At 49.1% G+C, this 22,372-nt stretch overlaps 1 protein-coding gene across 1 annotated transcript in view; it reads left to right on the forward strand.

Moving 5' to 3' along the window:
* The window catches only part of PFKL (phosphofructokinase, liver type), a 697,584-nt gene that overhangs the window by 205,789 nt on the left and 469,423 nt on the right, over positions 1–22,372 (forward strand). Inside the window, exon 6 of the mRNA XM_069615767.1 lies at positions 452–496. Within this exon, the coding sequence (XP_069471868.1) occupies positions 452–496 (45 nt within the window). The remainder of the gene's footprint in view (positions 1–451; positions 497–22,372) is intronic.

Below are 22,372 nucleotides of genomic sequence, written 5' to 3' on the forward strand. Positions count from 1 at the left end.
ACACTTGTTCTCTCTGATTTTACACAACGCCCACACATAATACCCTGTACGAAGTGAAACCCTGATTACAGTTGCGATCACCAGCAAATTTACAAAGGTTCTGAAATGTTTTATTTTGACATTCTTTTTTTTTTGTTGTGTGTTTTTGTTTTTATAAGGTTTATCGCTTGCATCCTGAAATTATAATTCGGATTTTAAAGTTCTTCGGAATGAACAAGGGCTGTTTTTTAACATTGGTTGCAAAAGCTTGCACTTGTGCCATCCCACATGCATGGCTATGACCGCGCACAGGAAGATGGGAAGGAAGCAGACTGAGTTAATGAAAGCTGTGTAATTCTGGAAGGCATTCCAAATTGTGGCTTCATTCACGTTATTTACAATGATGCTCCTTGTACAGTGTTCCATATACTGTAAATGTCATTAAAATCTTCTGAACATTTTCTCATTGTAGCCACCAGAGAACCTTCGTATTGGAAGTGATGGGCCGACACTGCGGGTAAGGACTACATTTATTAAGAATGCTTTTTTTAAAAACTCCTGCTAAAGTGACAATGAAAAATCCCAGGCATGGCTCAGTTGTGCAATATGCAAAGCTTGTTTAAGCATATAGTACATTTTTCACCAGGTTGGCTGCTTTTACATTTGTACTCTCCCCTGTTACCCTTCACTTAGCAAACAAATCTCATTTGGGTTATGGGCTGCACGTTCCCCTCTTCTGAGGATTCTGCCTTCATAACGAATCCCTGGCCAAATAGCCATAATTGACAACCCATAAACAAAAACAGCTCACTGCTGTTTTACACATTGTGGCCAAACTGATTGGCTGTAACATCACACAAATGGGGTCACAGGTCGGACGTCTGTCTTCTGGGCAATGGTATTGGTCGAAATACCGCCTTATTCCATTGGGGTATTTCAGGCAATCTAATTGACCAAAATGCCTGCTGATGGTCAGAAACAAAAAATAGCTAGCTATTTGCCCCTTTTTCTCTTCTGGTGGAACATTCTGCTCGCCCCTACTGCCCAATTGCACGTTAACTGGCTCTGCTGCAAAATGGTGCATCATCTTAAGTGTAAAGGCAGTTGGGGTTTTGTTGTGCCAACTTACTTTGGTCCTGCGCCCAAATTTCAGTTTTTATACTGTGGTGTCGCAGAATTGTGAGGAAAGAAAGAGGCAAAGACCCCTACCTCTATTTGAAACAGCATATATATTTTATCCTCACAAACCAAAAAAATGTGCCACACAAATTGGTTGTTTCAAAAAAATGTTTATCTTTAGGTTGTGAACCGCTACAGTACAGTGGGGCCCTTGGGATTACATGTATATCAACACTGCAAGTGCCTTTCTCAAATCAGGGCAATTATGTTTGATCCAAAAACAAATGATACTAGATTCCAAATTGGGTACCATGTCCAAAAATCATTGGGTTTGAATCCCTCCTGCAAAGTGTTCATTCGGTCTCCTTGCGTTGACTAGGAAACTGAACAAACACTTTGCAGGAGGGATTCAAACCCAATGATTTTTGGATATGGTACCTAATTTGTAATCTAGTATCATTTGTTTTTGGATCAAACATAATCATCTTAAGTGGGCCACAAAGTGGAGTGGTGATCTACCCATTAAAAAAATATTGCATCTCATTTGAGAAGTGTCTGTACAATCGTCTGAAGAATCAGTGAAGGTGTATTGAGTGGCAAATAAAACCATGAACTAAACTACATTGTTATTCAGTGTGCTAGGTATTATTTTTTTTTAAGGAATGTCCGATTTGGGTTACTAAACGCACTAATGGTAACATGTAAGGATAAGTAGGCTCGGCTTGGATTCAAACCTGAAAGGCATGCTAAACCCACACCTCAGCAGCTGACCCAACCCACCAAGATCTATTATCTAGATTAGAAGCTAGGACCTGCATTTCCTGACTGTAACTTTTTCCCCATCCGCTGCAATCTCTCAAAGGCTAACATACTATTGCATTGCCTGTTCATGGAAGCCGCTTGTTAGTGAGAATTTTCCGAAATATGCTAATTACCTTCTACCTTAGAGACCCCCAGCTCTTCATGCTGGAGTTCAGAACTTTTAATTTCTAACCTTGAGAGTGAGATGTTTTTCCCACTCTCCCATGTATTTTTATGTGATTTGGGACTCTGTGTTATCCCCTTTGTCTAGTTTCTCATGTAACATTTTTGTTACCCTTTTTACAATTAATGGCTGGTGGCAGTTGTTTACTTTTTCCTACCATTTTGTGTTTTTACTGCGGGCTGCAATTGCAGCCGCAGTAAGACACCCATGAGTGCCCATTTCATCAAAGTGGCCCTGGTCGTCTTTTTTCACCATTTCTTGTTGGAAAGGTCCTTCTTGAGATTAACTCTGCACGCCAAACCAGGTTTGGTCCCTTAGTTCATTTTGTCTTTGGCGGGTTTCACGGTTGAAGCTGCCTCTGGCTCCAGCGTGTCTGGCAGGGGCAGGAAGTGAGAGAGGTACCCAAAACCCCCTGTGCTTGATCCCCTTGGTTACAGAAATGCACCAAAGGATGATTGCCCGGCTGGCTGTCCTCCGAGGACAGCTACCCCGCTGTGTGATTGACAGCTAGGCTGCGAATGAATAGGAGAAACCTGCATAAAAAGGCGAGACTTTTTGCTTGGAAGGTAGTCTACCACTGGACGAAGGAATCCGAAGAACTCTTGGACCATTGGTTTGCCCGGTGAAGCCCTGCTGCATTGCTGAAGCTCTGAATTCACCTCTACTAGACAAGCCCTGCAAACGGACCTCTTCTCCCCTTGGCTTGGTGGGACCAATCCCTTTCAAAGTGAACTTGTCTGGACATCCTCTCGGAGCTGGCTGTACTTCCCTTGCTGCTGCAGGAACTGATTGCCAGGGAGAGGAACACCAGATCGAGTGCATCGCTTTTAAGTCGGACCTGAGCTCCTGGAAGATCGTCCGGACTCGCATGAAGCAGGACTGACCAAGCCTGCGCCACCTCAAGAATGCTGGACCCCAGATGCAAGGAAAGTCCATTAAGGTATCCGAGAACCACGGTGGTGCTGTTTGTGAGAGCGGTGCGGAGCTGAAACCGCAAGTGCCGCTGATCTGAAGTTTGCCCATTGCTGCCACGACCTTCAATTCGTAGTGCAGGAGTCCCCTGACGTCCTCCCTCTTGTCCCCACGACTGCGGCCCAGGAACACAGGATCTGCAGACCTACACAGGTAGAAACGCCAGCTGGAAGGAGTTTTTCTTCTAACCAAAGGTACTGTAAAACTAAGAGGACTTGCCTCTTGTTGTGTAGCCTTGCTAGCTCTCAGGTGAGACTTGTCTTGGTTGCCCTTGCAAAGTTACTTGCAGCTCTGCCTCTCACAATCCTCCTAACCTCTGGCCCTACAGTGATTTAATTTGTATACAGAAACTTCTAAAACATTGTACAAGACTTTTGTACCTACCTGCAAGAAGTGCTCAAGCCCACCTAGACTTTTGCTCAACTAACATTGGCTGTCCTGGCTCCCTGAAAGACTCTTCTTACCTCTGACTTTGTTCTTTGCCTTTCCCCCAGGAAAGGGTTCATTTACTTTGCATTGGAGGGTTCTAGAAAGTACTTACCTGCTTAAGAATATTTGTTAACCATTGTGTTATCTCCTCAACTTCTTCTTTTGACACTAAATTCAGTATTGCTCTAAATGTACCAGTGATATATTAATGTCCACAGTGTCCTAGATATTTAAGTCACCTCATGGTGTAGGAATAATCTGTGTGCCATCCCAAATTGGTATTTGCTGAGTAATTGTTTAATCAAGAAACCTTGAGTGTAAGTGTTTATTTGGATACTTTTATCTGTGAATCTCTGTGTGATAACCCTACAGCTCACATTGTCCCCTCTTGAGATAAGCCTGGCTGCTCAGTCACTCTACCAACTTGTGTAGTACATGCTTATACCAGAGGTCAAAGCTGGTGCAGTCTCCCACAGGGTACTGCATACAATCTTGCCTATCACCGCTCTATGCGTGTGACTGGCTCTCTCCCAGCTCTGTTCCTATCCTGAAGACCGATAACATAGATATACATATATTGCAAAACAGGCACCTCTGAAAGCCCACAGGGGCTGGTACAGTGTCCGTTGTTAGTCATTCAAACCTGTTCTGACTTTTTGAAGGTACCTCTAGTGACCTTAAACTTGTGCTACATTGGGTAGCACAATACTTAGGCAGTCATCATCCGGGTCCTTTGTTTCGTTGTCACCCTGGTGAGGGTTTGCCAACGAGGCCACCAGTTGCCGCCAGGCCAGCAAGGGCCCTACTTCCTCCTCGCCCCCCCCACCCCCGGTGACAGCTTCAAACCAGACTACAGATTCAGCTTCCGCCCACCTCAAGAGGTCCGTCCACCATAACTCCACCCTAGGTCTGTGGGCCTCCTTCCAGCCCATGGCAATCCTACGTTTGGCCAAAACATAAGCCAGGTCCTTCATCTTGCTTATGTGTTTCAAATGCCGGGGTCTAGGAAAAAGCCCAAGCATGCATGACCAGGCCGATTCCACATCCAGCACCATCCCCCCACCTGCCAGTTTCGTCTTGACCTCGTCCCAAAATCTATGCACCTCCGGGCAAGCCCAAAACATGTGTAGCAGTCCCGCATTCACCTCCCCACACCTGGGGCATTGCTGCGTAGTTGGTCCCCCAAACTTTGCAATCTTCCCGGGGGTTAAATAAGAATTGAAGCTGTTGGAATCTCGCGTTTTAGGACACCTTTTTGTGGTACCTCTGGGCCCGTTCCCACTGCCCATCCGTCATGGGTCCTCCCACCTCCTCCTCCCAATCTTGTCTCAATTGGAGCAACTCCTTACCTGCCCTTACTCACAGGAGCTCATATATCCTCGATATTTCGTGCCCGCCCTCTGATACATCATACATGGTTTCCAGGGAGGCGTCTGGGTCTTCCGCTAGCACTGTCTCAGGCCATCTTTCTCTAGTCTTTTTCACAAGCCTAGTGTAGGTTATATATTGGCCACCATGTACTCCCGTCTCTTCCTGCAACCTCTGAAAGTCCACTGCCTCCCCTTCCTGAGGGTGGCTAAGCCTACCTGTTCCCAGGATCTGCGGACCGATTCAAGTAGTTGAGTCGCTCCCGCACAGCGCCGCCAAAGGGGCCTGCTGGGAGTACGGCTCTGAGTACCCCCCAATCTTCCATGTCCTGTGCCAGATCTCCCAGCCCAGCCTCAGTAGCCGCCCCTTGCCCACCAGTTTGTCTCTGCACAACCACACCACTTCCATCAGAAAGTATGGGGCTGTATCTCCACGCAGGAGCCTGGCTTCCGCCGAGTCTTCAGCCGAGAGCCACCTGGCCACGTACTGCAGCTGCCCCGCCAGGTAATAGAGTTCAAAATTAGGCAGGCCTATTCCCCCCCCTCACATGGCTTCCACAGAGCAACCCTATTCCTAGAGCTGCCCCACACGAAACCCCTGCACACGCTATGAAGTTTCGCGAATAGGCTCCTAGGTATCAGAAACGGGACGTTTACAAAGAAGTGCAAAAGTCTAGGCAGGACCACCATCTTGAGCAAGGCCGCCCTCCCCATCATGGTCAGGGGCAATCTGGACCAAAATACAATGCTGTTCTTCATCCCCTCTATCGCCTTTTCCGTGTTGTGCTTGTGTTCTGCCTCGACCTTGTGGTAAATGTTTATTCCCAAATACCTAAATGTCACGGGCTGCCATGGCATTGGCAGGACAGGCAGCCTCTGCACCGGGACATTCCTATATCTGCCCAAAGGGAACAGACTGGACTTTCCAGGGTTCACCGATATGCCCGAGAGGATAGCGTACCGTTCTATTACCTCTAGCACATACTGTAGGTTTTCCTCTGGGTAACGCAAATAAAGGAGCATATCATCCGCATAAAATTATATCAGATGCTCTCCACTGGCAGTGCTTATACCCACCTCCCCATATTGTTGTCGCAGGCATATTGCCAGCGGCTCTAATGCCAGTATATATAGCATGGGTGACCAGGGGCATCCTTGTCTGGTCTCCCTGCAAAGTTGCCAAGAATATGAGACTGTGGACCCTGTCTTGACCCTCGCCTTCGGGGTGCTATAAAACAACTGGACCCATCTGAGGTATCCAGGTCCCCTTCAGGACCGCTTTCAGCCAGGGCCATCGTACCGAGTCGAAGGCCTTGACCGCGTCTAACGACACTATAGCCAGCTCGCCCGTGTCTTCCTCAGTTTGGTCTATGACATGGTGTAGCCTCCTGTGGTTATCGGTGATGTTCCTGCCTGGAACATATCCCGTCTGATCTGGGTGTATCAGTTTCTTAATCACCCTCTTCAGTCTATTAGCCAGCACCGCCGTGAGTATTTTGCTGTTCTGGTTAAGCATGGACAACGGTCTGTGAGACCCGCACTGCACGGCCGGCTTGCCTGGTTTCAGGAGTGGGATGATTACAGCCTCACGGAGGGACAATGGGAGTTCACCCTGCTCATAGGCCTCGTTGAAAGTGGCAAGCAGTGGCTGAAGCAACTCTTGCTGGTATGTTTTGTAGAACTCGCTGGGCAGCTCATCCGAACCCGGCGCCTTGCAAGTGGGCAAGGTCCGAATCACCACCTCCAGCTCATCCGAGGTGACGGGTGCGTCTAACTCAGTGCGTTCTAGATCATCCAAGGTGGGCAGCTCAATGTCCCCCAATGTGTCCAGTATGTCTTGACACATATCCTCCCCCGTGTCCTCATACAAGTGTCTGTAAAAAAAGGAATTCCTCATTTACCTCTTTCTGGGTGTTGCATATGCAACCTCTCTCGTCCTGAATCTCACTAATCACCGAGCGGGGGGTGTCACTCTTATACAGCCAAACCAGCAGTCTGCCTGGCTTGTCGCCCCCTGCGTGTATCCTCTCCGTATATTTCCTGTAGTTGAGCCTGCACTACCTATCCCAGAGTGCGCTGCAGGACAACTGTAGCTCCTCTACTTTGGTTCTATTACCATGAGCGGTGCTCTCGCAACGCGCGAGATCCTCTAGCTCCCTTTCCACCTCCTGGAGTTCCCTTTCGACCCCCCCCCCCCTGTAGCCCCTTAGCTTGGGAAATAGCTACCCCACGCACCCCACAGAGCTTACGCTTCCCGTATTTATATCAAAGTACTCTTCGATGGCATCCCTCAGGCCCTCCCGAAACCCCTCGTCCTGCAGAGCTTCGGTCCTAAGTCTCCATGTAGGGATCCGCGGTCGTGGGGGCTGGTGTCGCCAGTCTACCACCAAGGGCGAGTGGTCCGATAGTACTCGGGCCTTGTATTCCGACCCTTCTATGTCTCTCACCATCTTGGCTGTTACAAACATGTAATCTAACCTTGTGTGCAAATCATGTGGCGCTCTGTAGTGTGAGTACTGTCTATCCGTGGGATGCAGCCTTCGCCACGCATCCTCTAGGCCTAGGTCTTTCAGTAAGGTACTCACCGCTTTAGCCGCCGGTGCCGTTTTTCCTGCCCTGTCCTTGGACCTGTCCATTCTGGGATCTACGGTACAGTTAAAGTACCCCCCCCCCCACACTACCGTACTCCCTGCCAGGGAGCCAAGTTTACCGTAGAGGGTCCTAAAGTAAGCCGCTGTATCATTATTGGTGGCGTACAAATTTATGATGTGTACTTCTCTGTTTTCCAAGAGACCCGTTACCACCACCATTCTACCCTCCGGGTCCACCGTAGAATCAAGTACCCGAAACGGCACATGGGGCGCCACCCAAGTAATAACTCCTCTAGCATACGCCGAGTACGCCGCCCCCACAACAGTGCCCTTCCATTTCCTCCTGACCACCTCCAGCCTTTCGCTAGTGAGGTGGGTCTCTTGCAGCAGGGCTATGTCTACGCGCATCCTCTTTAAATACAACATCACTTTGTTACGTTTAAGGTAGCTGTTGAGGCCCCGTACATTCCAGGTCACAATTCTGAGATTACCCGATGCCATCCGGTCGGTCTATCTCCATCCCATCCCTTCCCATAATGCTCCCTACATAGGGTCGTTCCCTGGCTCTTTCCCTTCTATTCACGAACAGTGCCCTCCTACCCCCTTCTCCAACTTCACACCACTGCACACAACTCCCCCCCACCCCCCTGCCCGCCAACCCCCAACAATAGCCCAGCTCCATCCCTGGATCTCAGGCCTACCCACGTCTGGACCCGTCTCGTGTCCGAGAACGAGGACCCTGCGGGGTGTCACCACTCTAACAGTGACCAACTAAATATACTACTATTGGGTGCATAGGTTGCTCCCCAGGAGCTCCCAGTCGTCTATTTAGGAGAAGTGAATTCAACGGGACCCGCCGGCAGATACCGTGACTCCTATCCCCCCCCCCCCACAAGCACAATATCATACTATATTCCAGTCCCATGTCATAACTATGGCCTCACGGGCGCCTCTGCAACGTGCTACTTATCTCCAGCCGCTTCTGTCTGGGCATCCGATTCCTGAGGACGACCTTGCATATCCAACCATTCCATCGCTTCAGTCGGCGTCTAAAAGAAGAGGGATCTGTTCTTATGAAACACCTTTAACCTGGCGGGGTAGAGCAACAAGTAGCGGTGGCCTGCTTCTCTAAGCCTCCTCTTCACCGTTCCAAAGTTCATTCGACTCCGTTGTACGAGCAGCGTATAATCCGGATACGCCGTTATATTCGCTGACCCCCTTTCTATCGTGCCTCCTTTCTGGAAAAATTCGAGAATCTTCTCGCGGTCACGATAGTTCAGGATCTTCGCGATCAACGGCCGCGGGGGGGGGGGCTCCTGGGGCCGGTCTCCTGGTCAGGGCCCTATGCGCCCTTTCGACCGCGAACCCCTGGGTCAGCTCCCCGCCTGTAATCTCCTGCAAGAGCATAGTTTCAACGAAATCCGTGGGGTTCAATCCTTCCATTCCCTCCGGAAACCCCCACTATGCAAATGTTGTTGCGCCTGGCGCGCCCCTCTGCCTGCTCTGCTCTGTCCTCCAAATTGCCCACTCATTGCACAAGGGCATGAATCTCCTTGGCGTGAGTATTGCACGCCTCCATGGTCAGGGCCTACTGCTTCTCCAGTTCCCCAGTGCGCTCGCATGTCGTGGCGCAACAGGTTCACCTCTTCTCGGATCACTCCGATCTTAATGTTTAGGCCCTCTTGCAGCTTTTTCATGGCCAGGCCTAGCTTCGTCTCCCAGGCCACCTTCAAGTCGGCAATTGCCGCCAGCACCTCCTGGATAGTACCCGGTGGGTCCATCACCGCCGCAGGGGTGTCTTTGCTCTTGCCCCCTTCCGCGCCCGAGGGCGACCTAGCATAGGCCTCCATCGTGGGCTGTTTGATCCGGGGTCGCACCACCTTGGAGGACATCCTGCTGCGTCGGTTGGGCCCACGCGCCCAGCTGTATCTTCGACACTGCAGAGTACCTCACGGGGTTCACTCGCCGGCCCCTTCACAGCGAGGTTCTGCGGAACCCGGTTCACTTTGCTAGCCCGCCACGATCCAGGGCCGCCTCAGTGGGGGCTCGCCCTTATGTTCTTGCCTTCAGCCAGAGGCGCATGCGACACGTCGATCTGGTTGGGCTCGCCCACGTTCCGACCAACTTTGTCTTCCTCAGCTTCACGGACCATTTATGGCCCTTTGTCCGCAGGCGGCCATCTTGGGTGCTGCCCTTCCATTGGACGACCACCACCTTCTTCGAAGTCTAGTTCCGTGGATATGCAGTCTCGCTAGTGGGGAGGGCACTCACCATGTGCCCCCCACTTTCATGCGCCCTTGGATGCACCGTGGGCTCGAAAGTCCGCCAATAACCATCACTTCTTCCCAGGATCAAGATCGGATCATCGGAGCTCCTCCAAGGAACGTCCTCTCACGTAGCCATCAAGCCACGCCCCCCTTTCATGCTTTAAACCTTAACAGCAGTCTGGAGGAAGGAGTACTGGATACGTATTTTCTAGTTTGGCTGCGATATGCCTCTGGGGTACTTAGACCGCCTGGAGCAATACTGAAAGAACACTTGGGTACTTTGTAGACATTTTAACAGAATTAGATTATGAAATTGACAAGCACACAATTGTGCTTTGTTAAAGTATTTGTCTGAATTTTGTTCGAGTTACATTCTCTTGATTTATCAAAAGGTAATGTTTATGTTCTAGTTGTCAAGAGTTTTGGGAAGGGTATTCCTGGAGTCTAACCTGACTCCACCTTTCATGCCTGATTTCAACTGAAAACATGGCCTCTTAGCTCGTGTTTGTCAATGCTGGCACAGGTCCCTCTACCAGCATTTAACACTTAACACCTTTTCTGTGTTTGTAGCAAGAGTACGGTTTTGTAATGACTGTCTGTTAGGTGGGGTCCCAAACTGTGCCGCTGCAGGGAAGAAGGAAACATTCTCAAATTCTTTCCCCTTTCCTGGAGTTGTTGTTAGTTAATCTCATCCATCAAAAGCGATCATGTTAATTCTGCTTTCCTCTTACCAAATGAACTGACATGTAATATTTTGTATTTTATTGTTTAAAGTGCAGACCTAGCTCAAGAGCAGTAGAACGCTGTACAAGGTTTGGGTAGCTAGGGTTTGGGCTGGCATCTTTTAGCAGTAGGGTCGTACTGTGAGTTGCTTTCTGTGCTTCCATTGTGATTAGACCATGGTCTGGTGCTGTTCAAAAAGTCATGTTTTGAGAGATTTGCGAAAGGTTTGAGTGAAACTTTTGAAACTAAGTCCGATTTCATCTCTAGTAATGTGTGGCTGAAACTTGCATGTCCACTGCTCACTAGGCGGTATCCTTCTACCGCCTTTAGGCTTTGGCATCAGGGAAAAACACACGTCTTGCAGCTATGGACCTGTGATTAATCCCTAGATGTTGTCCCTTCTCCCCCAGGGGGAGCCCATTCCCATGAGGCAGGGTGGTGAGGCTGCTAACCAACAGTCCCCATGGTGGTGGTACACAGCTGGAAGATCTAATGGGGAGAGACTTCCCCTCTGGGGAACAGGGATGACCATCTAGGGTATGGCCCGGGCCACCACAAATCCTTACTCTCCTTTCTCCTGTGCCTTGTAGAGACACTGTTGTAAGACCCAAGATCTTGTCTATCTGGGAAGTACTGGCACTAACACGAACATACTATAACTAAGTAGATCTAGGACTGAGACAGGTTGGCCTAGCAGAACGATCACACCTGGGAAACAGGAGGAGGACTTAAAACTTTTACCAAGAGAATGCTTGCAACAAAGTATAAAGGTCGACAAAGGACTAGACTTTTTGTCAAATCCAGCCTGGTGCGCGAGATTCAAATTCTGTCTGGCAACTGCAGAAGAATGGAGAATGCAGACAGCAAGCCGCAAGGAGCGAACCCCCGTCAACTGCTTGGGAGAAGGGAAGCTGATCAGCCTGATAACCATAGATGCTGTATGACCACACACGCTGCTTTCGAGAGCCCGGTGAAGTAGAGAGGTCGAGTCCTGCCCAAGCGAGTTACGAAGTCAAGGTAACTGGTTGTACGGAAAAGCCAGAGGGGGCACAGGGACAGTCACAAGGCAGCTCCCTCAAGGCCTAGCAGCGAGCAAGCAGCCACAGGCTCACCAAAAGGGCGGAAGAGTGCTAAGGTAGCATGTAAGACATATAACTGGGGTAGTGGATTTTAGGAAGAATTCTCATAAATGTGATAATTCCCTTCACCTCAGAGACCCCCAGCAACTTTGCTGGATTTTGAGGGTTTATTTTTTTAAAAACATTTTTTAACCTGGAGTGTGAACCTTTTTTTTCCCACTCTCGTATCTTGATTCGTTTTTATTCTTGTGTTTTAGGCTGTCCCAAGGTTTAAATACCTTCTCTGGGATAAACTACTGTTTCCCAGAGAAAGTAAAGTGAAATTGACTTTACTAGTCTTTCCAAATTCCTAGACCCAGCACACACTATTTTACAATAGAGTCCTCGAGGAGTTACTTAGTATCCCTCATGTCTAGAAACTCATGTAGCAGTCAAATGCTACTCTTTCCTCTCAAAATAACTGGTGGCAGTGGTTTTACAATGAACTACCATGATTTTTCCCGACCGCGAATACCGGTAGCGTTAAATCACAGGAGCCATGTTTTTCAAGATGGCGTTTGAGCCTTCTTTGTTTAAATGGGTCCCAGTCTTCCTTTTTCGCCATTTCTTTTTGGAAAGGTCCTTCTAGAGTTTGTCTCTGCACGCCAAACCAGGTTTGGTCCCTTTTTTCCTACGCCTTTGACGGGCTTTAGGACAGAAGACCGCCTCTGGCGCTCGAGTGTCTGGGGTGGGCAGGAAGTGAGGGAGGTGCCCGAAACTGCCCTGTCCTTAGTCTCCTAGGAGACCCAAATGCACTCTGCTTGGTGAGTGGCAGCTAGGCTGGAATGAATGGGAGAAAACTGTTTAAAAGGCGTGTCTCTTGGCTTGGAATGCAGAGTTGACCAACCGAAGACTAGCTGGAAGAGACGGCTGCTGCAACTCCTGGACCGTTGGTTTGCCCGGTGAAGCCCTGCTGCAGGTCCGAATCGCCAAGTTCATCTCGACACAGAAGCCCTTCAAGGACGACTTCTCCCTTTGAGTTGGTGGGACCAACCAACCCAAAAGCCTCCTGGCTACCATTCTCAGAGCTGGTTGTATTTTCCTCCGAGTGCTGCAGGAAATCCGTACCCGTGCAGTGCACGAGTCCCCGTCCTCCCTCTTGTTGCCACGACTGAGGCTCAGGAACAGCGAGATCTGCAGTAACTGCCAGGAACAGACGTCTTCAGCTGCATCTTTTTCTTCATTGGAAGGTACTGTGAAAACCTGACCGAGAAAACTTACCTCTCACTGCGAAAGTGCTTGAAACTTTGGCAACTTGCATGTCTAGTCAGCTTGTGACCCAACCTATGAATCTTTCTTTTACAAGCTACTTCTGAGAACTTTGGCAAAGACTTAACGTTTTAACTTCCAGAACTGCTTTATCCTATATAAGACTTTAGCCCATTGACTTTGCCTAATCTATTGCATTGAATCAACTCCTCTGGGGAACTCAAACTATTTGCACTGTTTAAGAGTAACTGTAAAATTCGTTTTTATTAACTTATGCCTTTTTGCTACTACTTCAAATGCTCTGAATGCCATTTTGCTCCTCCTTCAAAGTAGTTTAAATGCCTCAGAACCTGATATTGTGAAGTACTGAAGTATATTTCTGTGTTATATAGATGGCCTACTTCGAATGAATGTTTTATAAGTGACTGTGAAATAAATTAAGTGTTTTTACCAAGAAACCTTGAGTATAAGAGTCTATTTGAATACTTCCAATTATAGACCTCTGTGTAACATCCTTACAGCTCACATTCCCTCTTGAGATAAGCCTGACTGCTCAGCAGCGCTACCACAAAACTGTGTAGTGTAGACTTATACCAAAGGTTGGTTTTGCTTACACCTGTAGTCCTAGTTATGTGTAGTGGTCCCAAAGGGTACTGCACACAAACTTTGCATACCAGGGGAAACCCCAACAAACAGAAGAATGGTCTGGGACCCTAAAAGTTAGAGGCAAGTCATCTATCTTCCTCGTGAAAGTACTTGGCAGGGGAGTGAACCATGTCTGCCAAATTACAAGGTGAGAGAAATACGGGTCTGGGACCCCCACCCAAATGAGGAGAAGGATACAAGTCCTCCTCCTTGTGGCTGTATTTGGCAAGCAAGGAGACCAAGTGGGCTGTACTGGGGAAAAATGGGCCCAGGATCATACTTTTATGTGAACTGTTGAGAAATAAGAAACTGTGAAACAAGGATCATCCGGGGAAGGGAGTCATACCCCCTGAGTATCGCCAAGGGTCGAGTGACTAGATACCAGGAGAATTGGGTCATTATCCTGATAATGCTACATTCACAGGGAAAAGTCAAGAAGCCTGGGGAAGGGAATCATTCCCCAACAGTCAAGAGAAGGGAGCCATTCTCTTGACAATTGAGAGAACAGAGTATGGAAACTTGCGGCCAGGGAAAGGGAGTCATTCCACCTGGTTAAGAACTTGCAACCAGAACTATGCCATCCAGCCCAGGAGAAGGGAGTAATTCTCCTAGACCAAGAACATTGAGGCAGCCTTCTAGTTTAGTTAGAAGTGTAAGGGACAGAATTAGAGACTTTGACACAGAACTGTGGACCCTTTAGTTTACAAGAACATTCTGACGGACCCCTTTAGTATTTTAGTTGAGGCAGGGAACCCCCTTAGAGAAATGGGTAAAGTTAGGTTTTATCTTTATTTTAATTGCTAATACGTCTGTAGCAATCACTATGCCACATGTGTCCGTCTCCTCCTTCTGCACCCTTACAGACCCAAGAACCTGATGAAAGCTTGACCCCTTACAGTTGGTCAAGATGCTGCATCAGTATTCGGTTTGTATCACTGGATTGGGGCCTAAGAGCCAGCCAGATTAATCTTCTGCGCAGTGTATATTGGATACCTGATAGAATGTATAAAAGAAATCTGTGTAACAGTGATCGCTGCTGGAGATGGAAAACAGAAAAAGGCGGGGGGAGGCGTGGCTTAGTAGCCATGTAAGAGCAAGTGTTTTTCTTTGTCTCCCGTTGATCCTGCAAGATCCTGTAAGTTACACGGACTGATGCCGCAGCGCGAGTGCTGGAAATTGAACTGTGGCTAAATGAATGCAGCGCGGGCATGGAGACCGGGAATTCGTGAGGACTCCTGATGCGTTAAAGAAGTTATTAGCATATGCGAGGCGTGCACTTATTGCAGCGGATGAAAAGGAAAATGGCGCTGGCATCGGAACAAAGGAATCATCCTCGGCCGAAACAAAATCAATGAAGCAGCGTCCTAATGTAGGCAGACCACAGTGCCTATCAACAACGTTGCACAGCGCGTGACGGACGGAGCACCTGTGAGCTCAAACTGACCAGAGAGCCAAGTGAGTTGCCTGCCGCCCCAGGGCCGGAGCCCTAAGGGGGGGACAGAGCGTAGAATCCTCACAGAGCGAATCCAAGGCGCAGGAGTGAGCTGCGGTGCGCGGGCACTGTGGATGTGTGCACCGAACACCCGGACGACTGTTGCAGGGCTAACAGCCGCAGTAAAATCCCTACAAACAGTGGGGCAAACACACTCGCCCCCCCTGCCCCTCCCCATACACACAGTATTGGGCTGATAATAAGCCCCAACAAAGGAGGCTGCACCCCGCTGATCCGGAGGTGTACGGGAAGCAGAGCCCACATACTGGAAGCTATCGCACTGCAGTGCGAGTGCCAGATGTTGAGCGAGGAGCGTATTAATTTAGGCGGGGAAAAAAAGGAAGATGACGCTGGGCTAGAACAAAGGAATCTTCCTCGGCTGGCGCCAAAACGAAACCAACAAAGCAGCATCCTAATTTATGCAGAATCCAAACGCTCACCAACAACGCTGCACGAAGCGGGACGTACAGGACACCCGCTGGCTCGGATTGATAGGAGAGCTAAGGCGGGTTACATGTCGCCCCAGAGCTGGAGCTCTGCAGACAGAGGGAGTGCAGAACTTGCTCAGAGCGCACCCAAGGAGCAGAAGTGGGCCGGAGCGCTCAGGCACTGTGGATGTGTGCATTGAACGCCCCGATGACTGTTATAGGGCTAATTGCTGGAGCACGATCCAAACATACACAAAGGCAAACACACTCACCCCCTCCCCTCCCCTCCCCCCCCTCCCTCCATGCCCCACCCCCCGTCCGAACTACACACAGTACTGAGGGCTGACAATAAGCCACAATAAGGAAGGCTGCACCCTGCTGACTTGGAGGTGCGTGGAGAGCCTGCATACTGAGGGCATCTGCATAAAACTGGACTGCACGCTCTGGACGGGCGCTGAACCCAACCGGAAGGAGACGAGAGACTGCCGCGACCACGGACAGATGGGAACATGAACAGGCTGACCCTCTGGGTCCTGCCGGGTACGTGGGATCGCGGGCCCTAATGAGACCTTGTTCGTATACGGCTGTATGAGAGAGTGGCATGCTGCCTGAGGGCCCACAAGAGACCCGCACACAAACCAGCCTAACCCTGCTAGCTGGAGGGCCTAATGCATGCAGACAGCAGCACTGAGGTACACTCAGCAACAGAAGTCGCGACCCGGCATTTGGGGTCAAAAAGCATAGACAATACATTAACAAGAGTGTCACCTCCCTCCAATGTCAGCGACGCACCCTCTGCGAATGGGGAGATGGCATCGCAGGTAGACTAATGCAGAAACCATAAACTCTGTGGAATAGAGATAGTGGCTGACCTAAACCAGCACAGATAAAATGCTACTCAGTCACGCTACCTGCAAGGCAATAGCTACATGCATCATAACTCGGGCATGAACATTGAGCCTGCAGGACCAGGAAAACATGGGACCCTTCTAAAAACCTCGCTGCATGACCCCAATGGTAACTAATCACCTATGCACGAATCCCCAAAAAACCTGTTTTTTTTTTTTTTAACATTTTTTTAATTGGTTTATTTTTGAACAAGGCAGGAAGCATTACATTCACTTGAAGTCAGCATTTAGTATGCATTATTACACAAGAGTATAACTTCCCCCTCCCCCACCCTACCTGAGTTCATCACATATTCAGGTCCCCTTCTTCTTGTTCCTGTCCCTGTAGGGCGGGCCAGCTCTCTAGGACCCTCCTGCCCAGCTGGGGTTTGTATGTTAATGCTGAGAAGTCTCGATCAAATTCGAGGACGGGTTCCAAATGTTCTGGAAGCGGTGGAGAAGATGTGCTCTGGCCGCGGTCACCTTCTCGATGAGGACATCCCACAGCTTCACTCACCACAAGGGCAGGAGTGGGCCCTCCACCAATTTCCATGTGCGGGCTACCACTATTCTACCCGACAACAGGCATTGGGACAACAGTTTAGCTTTAGGGCCTGTGCGTGGATAAATCCCCGGGACCGGGGTGCCCAAGAGAATAGGTTCAGGCTCTAGTGGGAGTGTAATGTGCGTGATTTCTGCAATAGCCGCCAGGCATTCCTTCCAGAAGTTCTGGGCCTTGGGACAAGTCCACCACATGTGGAAGAAGGATCCTACTTGGCCACATCGTCTCCAGCAAGCTGGGTCCACCGAATGATTCATGTAGTGCAGTTTTAAAGGGGGGGGTAGTACCAGCGTAGTAAGATTTTGTGGGCGCATTCTCTGTTCGTAACACAGGTGGATGCTGATTGAGTGCGGGTCCAGATGTCCACCCAGGCTTGGTCCTCTATGGGGTGTCCCAGGTCTGCCTCCCATTGTGCCATGGCCCGGGATTTGGAGGTGAGAAAGTCTTTTTGGGGAAGCTTATATAATGCTGAAATCTTAGCTCGGAGTGGTAGGCCCTTGAGTAAGTTCTATGGGTGTGGGAAGGCGGGTTGCTGCTTGGCGTGTCTGCGGGTGGGAGCACCAGTGCCGCAGTTGGAGGTAAGTAAACCTGTCTGTTTCTTGAAGGTGGAAGATTTCTTTACATTGTTCGTAAGATAGTGGTTGTCCTCCCTCGAAGAGTTGCCCTATAGACTCCAATTTTTAGGAGCTGTTCCCGCAGAAAGGGCAGGGTTCAGAAAGACCGCGGATGAGGGGTTGAGTCCCCTTGGGATCTTCTTTTGCTTCAGCGTTTTATCCCATATGGCGAAAGCCCAAGAAACATTGTAAACGGCTGAGCAGATTTGGGGCGCTGGTGGTAAGAGCTCTGTCATCCTGCACTGAGGCACACGACGACACCAAGATGGCGGCTAAGCAGGGCAAAGCAAAGGGGAAGCAACCCACGCTGGAAGAATTTGCAAGAATGCCACAACCAACGGAAGGGGCTAGAAGCAAGGAAAAGACCCCACAGCCGGATATATCCCCAGCTCGTGGCGATCAACAGATCCTTGAGGCTATTACAGACTTTAAACTAGCGTGGGAAACCAAACTGGAAGCAGCCGTTGCTGAACTCAAGGCAACACTGGAACTCAAGGTCGGGGCAGTCCAGGAGGACGTGAACTTAATCAAACAAGATGTAAGACCAATAGCAGAACGCACAGGCGAAATTGAGAAATAAATGACTTCAAACATCCCACTCCTCAGAAATACATATACAAAAGCAACACGTGAGCAACCTGGAAATAGAGCGGGGGAAGCCGAAGGACGCGCCCGATGAAATAACATGCGCATCGTGGGGCTCCCGGAGGGCGAGGAGGGACCTAACCCAACGGACTAAGTCGAGACGATGCTGCTGCAAGAAGTAGGAGGGGCGCTCACCTAAGTATTTGGAGTGGAGAGAGCACACAGAGCCCTGACAACCACCCTGTTTTTTGAGACCCCCGAAGATGCGACAGTGGTTGGACGCCGAGAATTGCCCTCTGGAAATGGATAGCCGGAAGGAGGGCGGAGCTGATGAGTGAAACAGCGACGGCATTAATCAAGGTGCTGTATATATTGCTCACTGGGACTTGAATATAGGACAGGGCAAGGCCGGCACGAATAGTCAATTCATGTGCCGAACAATTAGATATGAACTTGTAATAATGTTAAATTGTGGGAGATATGATAGGCTCGCTCTTATACCCCTATAAACAGCTTAGCTAGGTTGCCGGTAGTGAGGTAACCCCCCTCTGTGTTCCTAGTACCGGCACTGCCGAGAACAGACTAAATGCGGGATAGCCTGAGATCCAGGGATGGAGCTGGGCAACAGTTGGGGAAGGAGGGGTGTTTTGGGGGGGGGGGTGCAGTGATGTTATTTAAGGGACAAGCCTAAGTCCACGCGCCAAGGTGCACAACACAGAAGACCGGGGAGAATAGGAGCGGGACCGGTTATGGATGAATGATGGGAGACCTTAAGATAGCCACCTGGAATGTCAGGGGCTAAATAGCTACCTAAAGAGAAATAAGATCATGATGTACCTAAGGAGGCAGAAGATAGATGTAGCCTTACTACAAGAAACTAATCTCGAAAAGGGGAAAAACTTGAGGTGAAAAAGAAGAAATGGAAAGGAACTACCATGAGAGCAACGTACTAGGCATATGCCAGAGGGGTGATCACTTGGGTGGCACCGCATGGCCCCTTTCAACTACTGCAATCTGCGGCAGAGCCAGATGGGAGAATGATAACAGTACGGGGATTGATTAGAAAACGGAGAATTATGCATCATTAATACATATGCCCCAAACCAAGATACAGTGGCTTACTTTAAAACCTTGTATGTTAAAATAAGTCCGCATATGGAGGGCGCGGTCATATGGGGAGGTGACTTCAACTGCACGCTGGATCCCAAGGTAGACGGGTCAGACGGGAAACCGGATAAACCCACCCTGGCAGCTAAAACTCAGAAGGCCCTGCTGCCAGACTTTAAGATGGAAGACATGTGGAGACTACACCACCCAAGCGATACACTACTCACATTATTCAGCGCCGCATAATCTGTACACACGGCTGGACTATCTGTTCCCCTCCCCGGAGATGTTAGGAGAGCTAGTGCACATCGAATATAAAGCCAGAGTCCTTTCAGATCATTCACCGCTGATCTTAATATGGCAACACCAAGCTCCCAGAGCTAGAATTCCAACGTGGCGGCTGAGGGCCGAAGCACTGAAAAACACAGTGTTTAGAGAATACCTGAGAGAGGAAATAGTTGAATATTTTGAACATAATGCTGGCAGCGTAAAATCAACTGGCACCCAATGGGAAGCATTTAAAGTGGTGGTTAGGGATTCGGCGATAGCAAAAATCCAAAGGACTGCAAGGTGGGATATTGCAAGAGTTGCAGAAGGCACAGGTGGAACTAGAGGCAGCTATGCGCAGGGGAGATGACACCCCAGAAGTGGCAGACACTATAGACATATTACAACAGGTCTGTGCAGCACTCTGGGATAGACTATGCAACTTGAACTACAGGAAATATATGGAAAGACAGCACGCTGAAGGGGATGAACCGGGGAGGTTGATTGCATGGTTATACAAAAGCGAGACACCAAAGCTGACGATTAGGGCAATACAAGGGAAGGAAGGACAGACACTCGATACCCAGGAGGGGGTAAATGGAGGGTTCCTCAAGTTTTCTAAACCACTATATGGAGATACGGAGGGAGGTGAATGGGACGAGATAGTTGAAACACTTGGAGACATTGGTCTGCCCAAATTGAACATCGAGGAGAGAGAGAGAACCTAGACGCCTCAATCACATTGGAAGAATTAGAGGCAGTGATCGTGGTACTACCCACTTGTAAGGCTCGGGGGCTGATGGACTCCCTAGCGAGTTCTATAAAACATATAAAACAGAAGTGCTCCCCCATTGCTAGCCATGCTGAATGAAGCCCTCGAAATAGGAACTTTGCCAGAAGCCCTACGGGAAGCAATAATTGTCCCGATTCTTAAACCGAACAAGCCAAGTATGGATTGCGGATCGTATAGACCACTATCCATGCTGAAACAGGATAGTAAGATCCTCACAGCAGTGTTAGCGGGGAGACTGAGACAAGTTATACACCAACGTATACATCCCGATCAGACGGAATATGTCCTGCACAGAAGTATATCCAATAACCTTGGGCGGCTGCCCCGAGTCATGGAACAGACAGAAGGAGAAGAGCAGGAAGCTGCAATTGTCTCCCTAGATGCAGTGAAAGCCTTTGATTCCGTTAAATGGCCATGGCTAATGGCGGTCTTGCAGGAATATGGAATAGGGCCTGGGTATCTGAAATGGGTTAAATTACTGTATAGTTCGCCAGTGGGCAGAGTTAAGACGGGTGCAGTCATTTCTGAAAAATGCCAACTTGGCAGAGGCTCCAGACACGGATGCCCCTGGTCCCCGATGCTTAAAATACTTGCATTAGAACCCCTAGCGATATACCTAAAACAACAATATGGAGCGGTGGGGACTTTTACGAAAGGAGGACCACATTTAATATCACTGAATGCGGACGATATGTTGCTATACCTAAGATACCTGGTGGAAAATCTACACTACATCCTAGAAGTGTTTGAGCGATTTGCATTGCTCTCGGTCACTCACTGCAGTCAACCCCAATAAATCGTGTATGTTTCCCTTGGGGAGATACAAAGAGACTCCGCGAGAGCACCTACCCATCCTACAAATACCCTGGGAGACTAGTACCTTTAGATACTTGGGAATAGATGTCTACCATGCTGCTGAAAACGAATACAAATGTAACGCAGTAAAGATTTTAACAAACATTGAGAACAGCATGAGGTTCTGGGCTAAGCTCCCCTTGGCCATGGTAGGGAGGGCAGCCTTGCTGAAAATGGTTGTGCTCCGAAGCAGCTACACTTCTTCAGTAATATACTCCAGAGCATATGTAAAGGCTTTATCTGGCATAACACTAGGAATAGAATAGCCCTGTGGAAACTACAGAACACATGATAAAGGAGGCATAATACGGAGCTCAAAGGGTGTCCTAGAATGCTGGAACTGGGATGGTAAATATGGCGGAAGGCTTGCCAGGCCATGGGAAACCCGACTCTATGCTCTCCACAAGTGCCTCTAGTGGCAAAAACAAGAGGGGATGTGCAACTGAGAAAGACAATACGCAAGCACTGGGAACCAATGGCTATCGCAACAATGGGAGATGTATGGCAAGATGGGAAAGTACTGGAGTTTGATACACTGATGGAGGAAACAGGCTTACATTTAGGACAACGTATCACAACGTATCACATATACCAGACTGGTACGACAAGTCAAAGAAATGTGGTCTGAAATAGTTCTCGAGGATCAACCAGACAGTCAGACACAATATTCGACATTGCAGAGGGGGGGGGCATGAGGTCTCCAGAATCTGAGATGCGGATGACTAGGGTGGGAAAGGAAGTGACCCAGCTAAGACAAGATTGGGGGGAGGAGGTGGAAGGAAGCATGAGTGATGGACAATGGGAGAGGGCTCAGAGGTATCATAAAAAGGTGTCTAGGAATGCAAGGCTGCAACAAATCTAACTATATATAACTCATAGAGCATATATGACCCCCCAGAGGATAGCCAGCTTTAAGAACGCTGGAATACAGACATGTCCCAAATGTAGAGAGTTGAATGCTGGGCTGACGCACATGTTCTGGGCATGCCCAGAAATTGGGGTATTCTGGAAGGAAGTGGCCCACCGTCTGACAGAGAAAGGCATCCCACTGGATATTGAGTCAGTGCGGGCGTGTATGGTAGAGGGGTTCCCTAGGCTACGCAAACTAAGGCATATGAGCAAACTTAAAGATCTGGCTTACATACTGGCTAAGCGCAGAATTGCCATGAGCTGGAAAGCATGCAACCGACCTAAGGTAGAGGTTTGGTGGAATGATTTTAGGAAATGGGCTGAGACTGAAACGGCGGTATGGACTGATGCAGTCAAAATAGGGGGGGGGAGAAGAGGCAGACACACTGACAGCATGGAGGCATTTGGTGGCCACTTTATCGGGAGCCACCCAAACAAGCCCAAGCGAAGATGATACTTCTCAAGACAT

This window comes from Ambystoma mexicanum, chromosome 9, assembly GCF_040938575.1.
Source record: "Ambystoma mexicanum isolate Mex_15411 chromosome 9, UKY_AmexF1_1, whole genome shotgun sequence".
NCBI classification, from domain to species: domain Eukaryota; kingdom Metazoa; phylum Chordata; class Amphibia; order Caudata; family Ambystomatidae; genus Ambystoma; species Ambystoma mexicanum.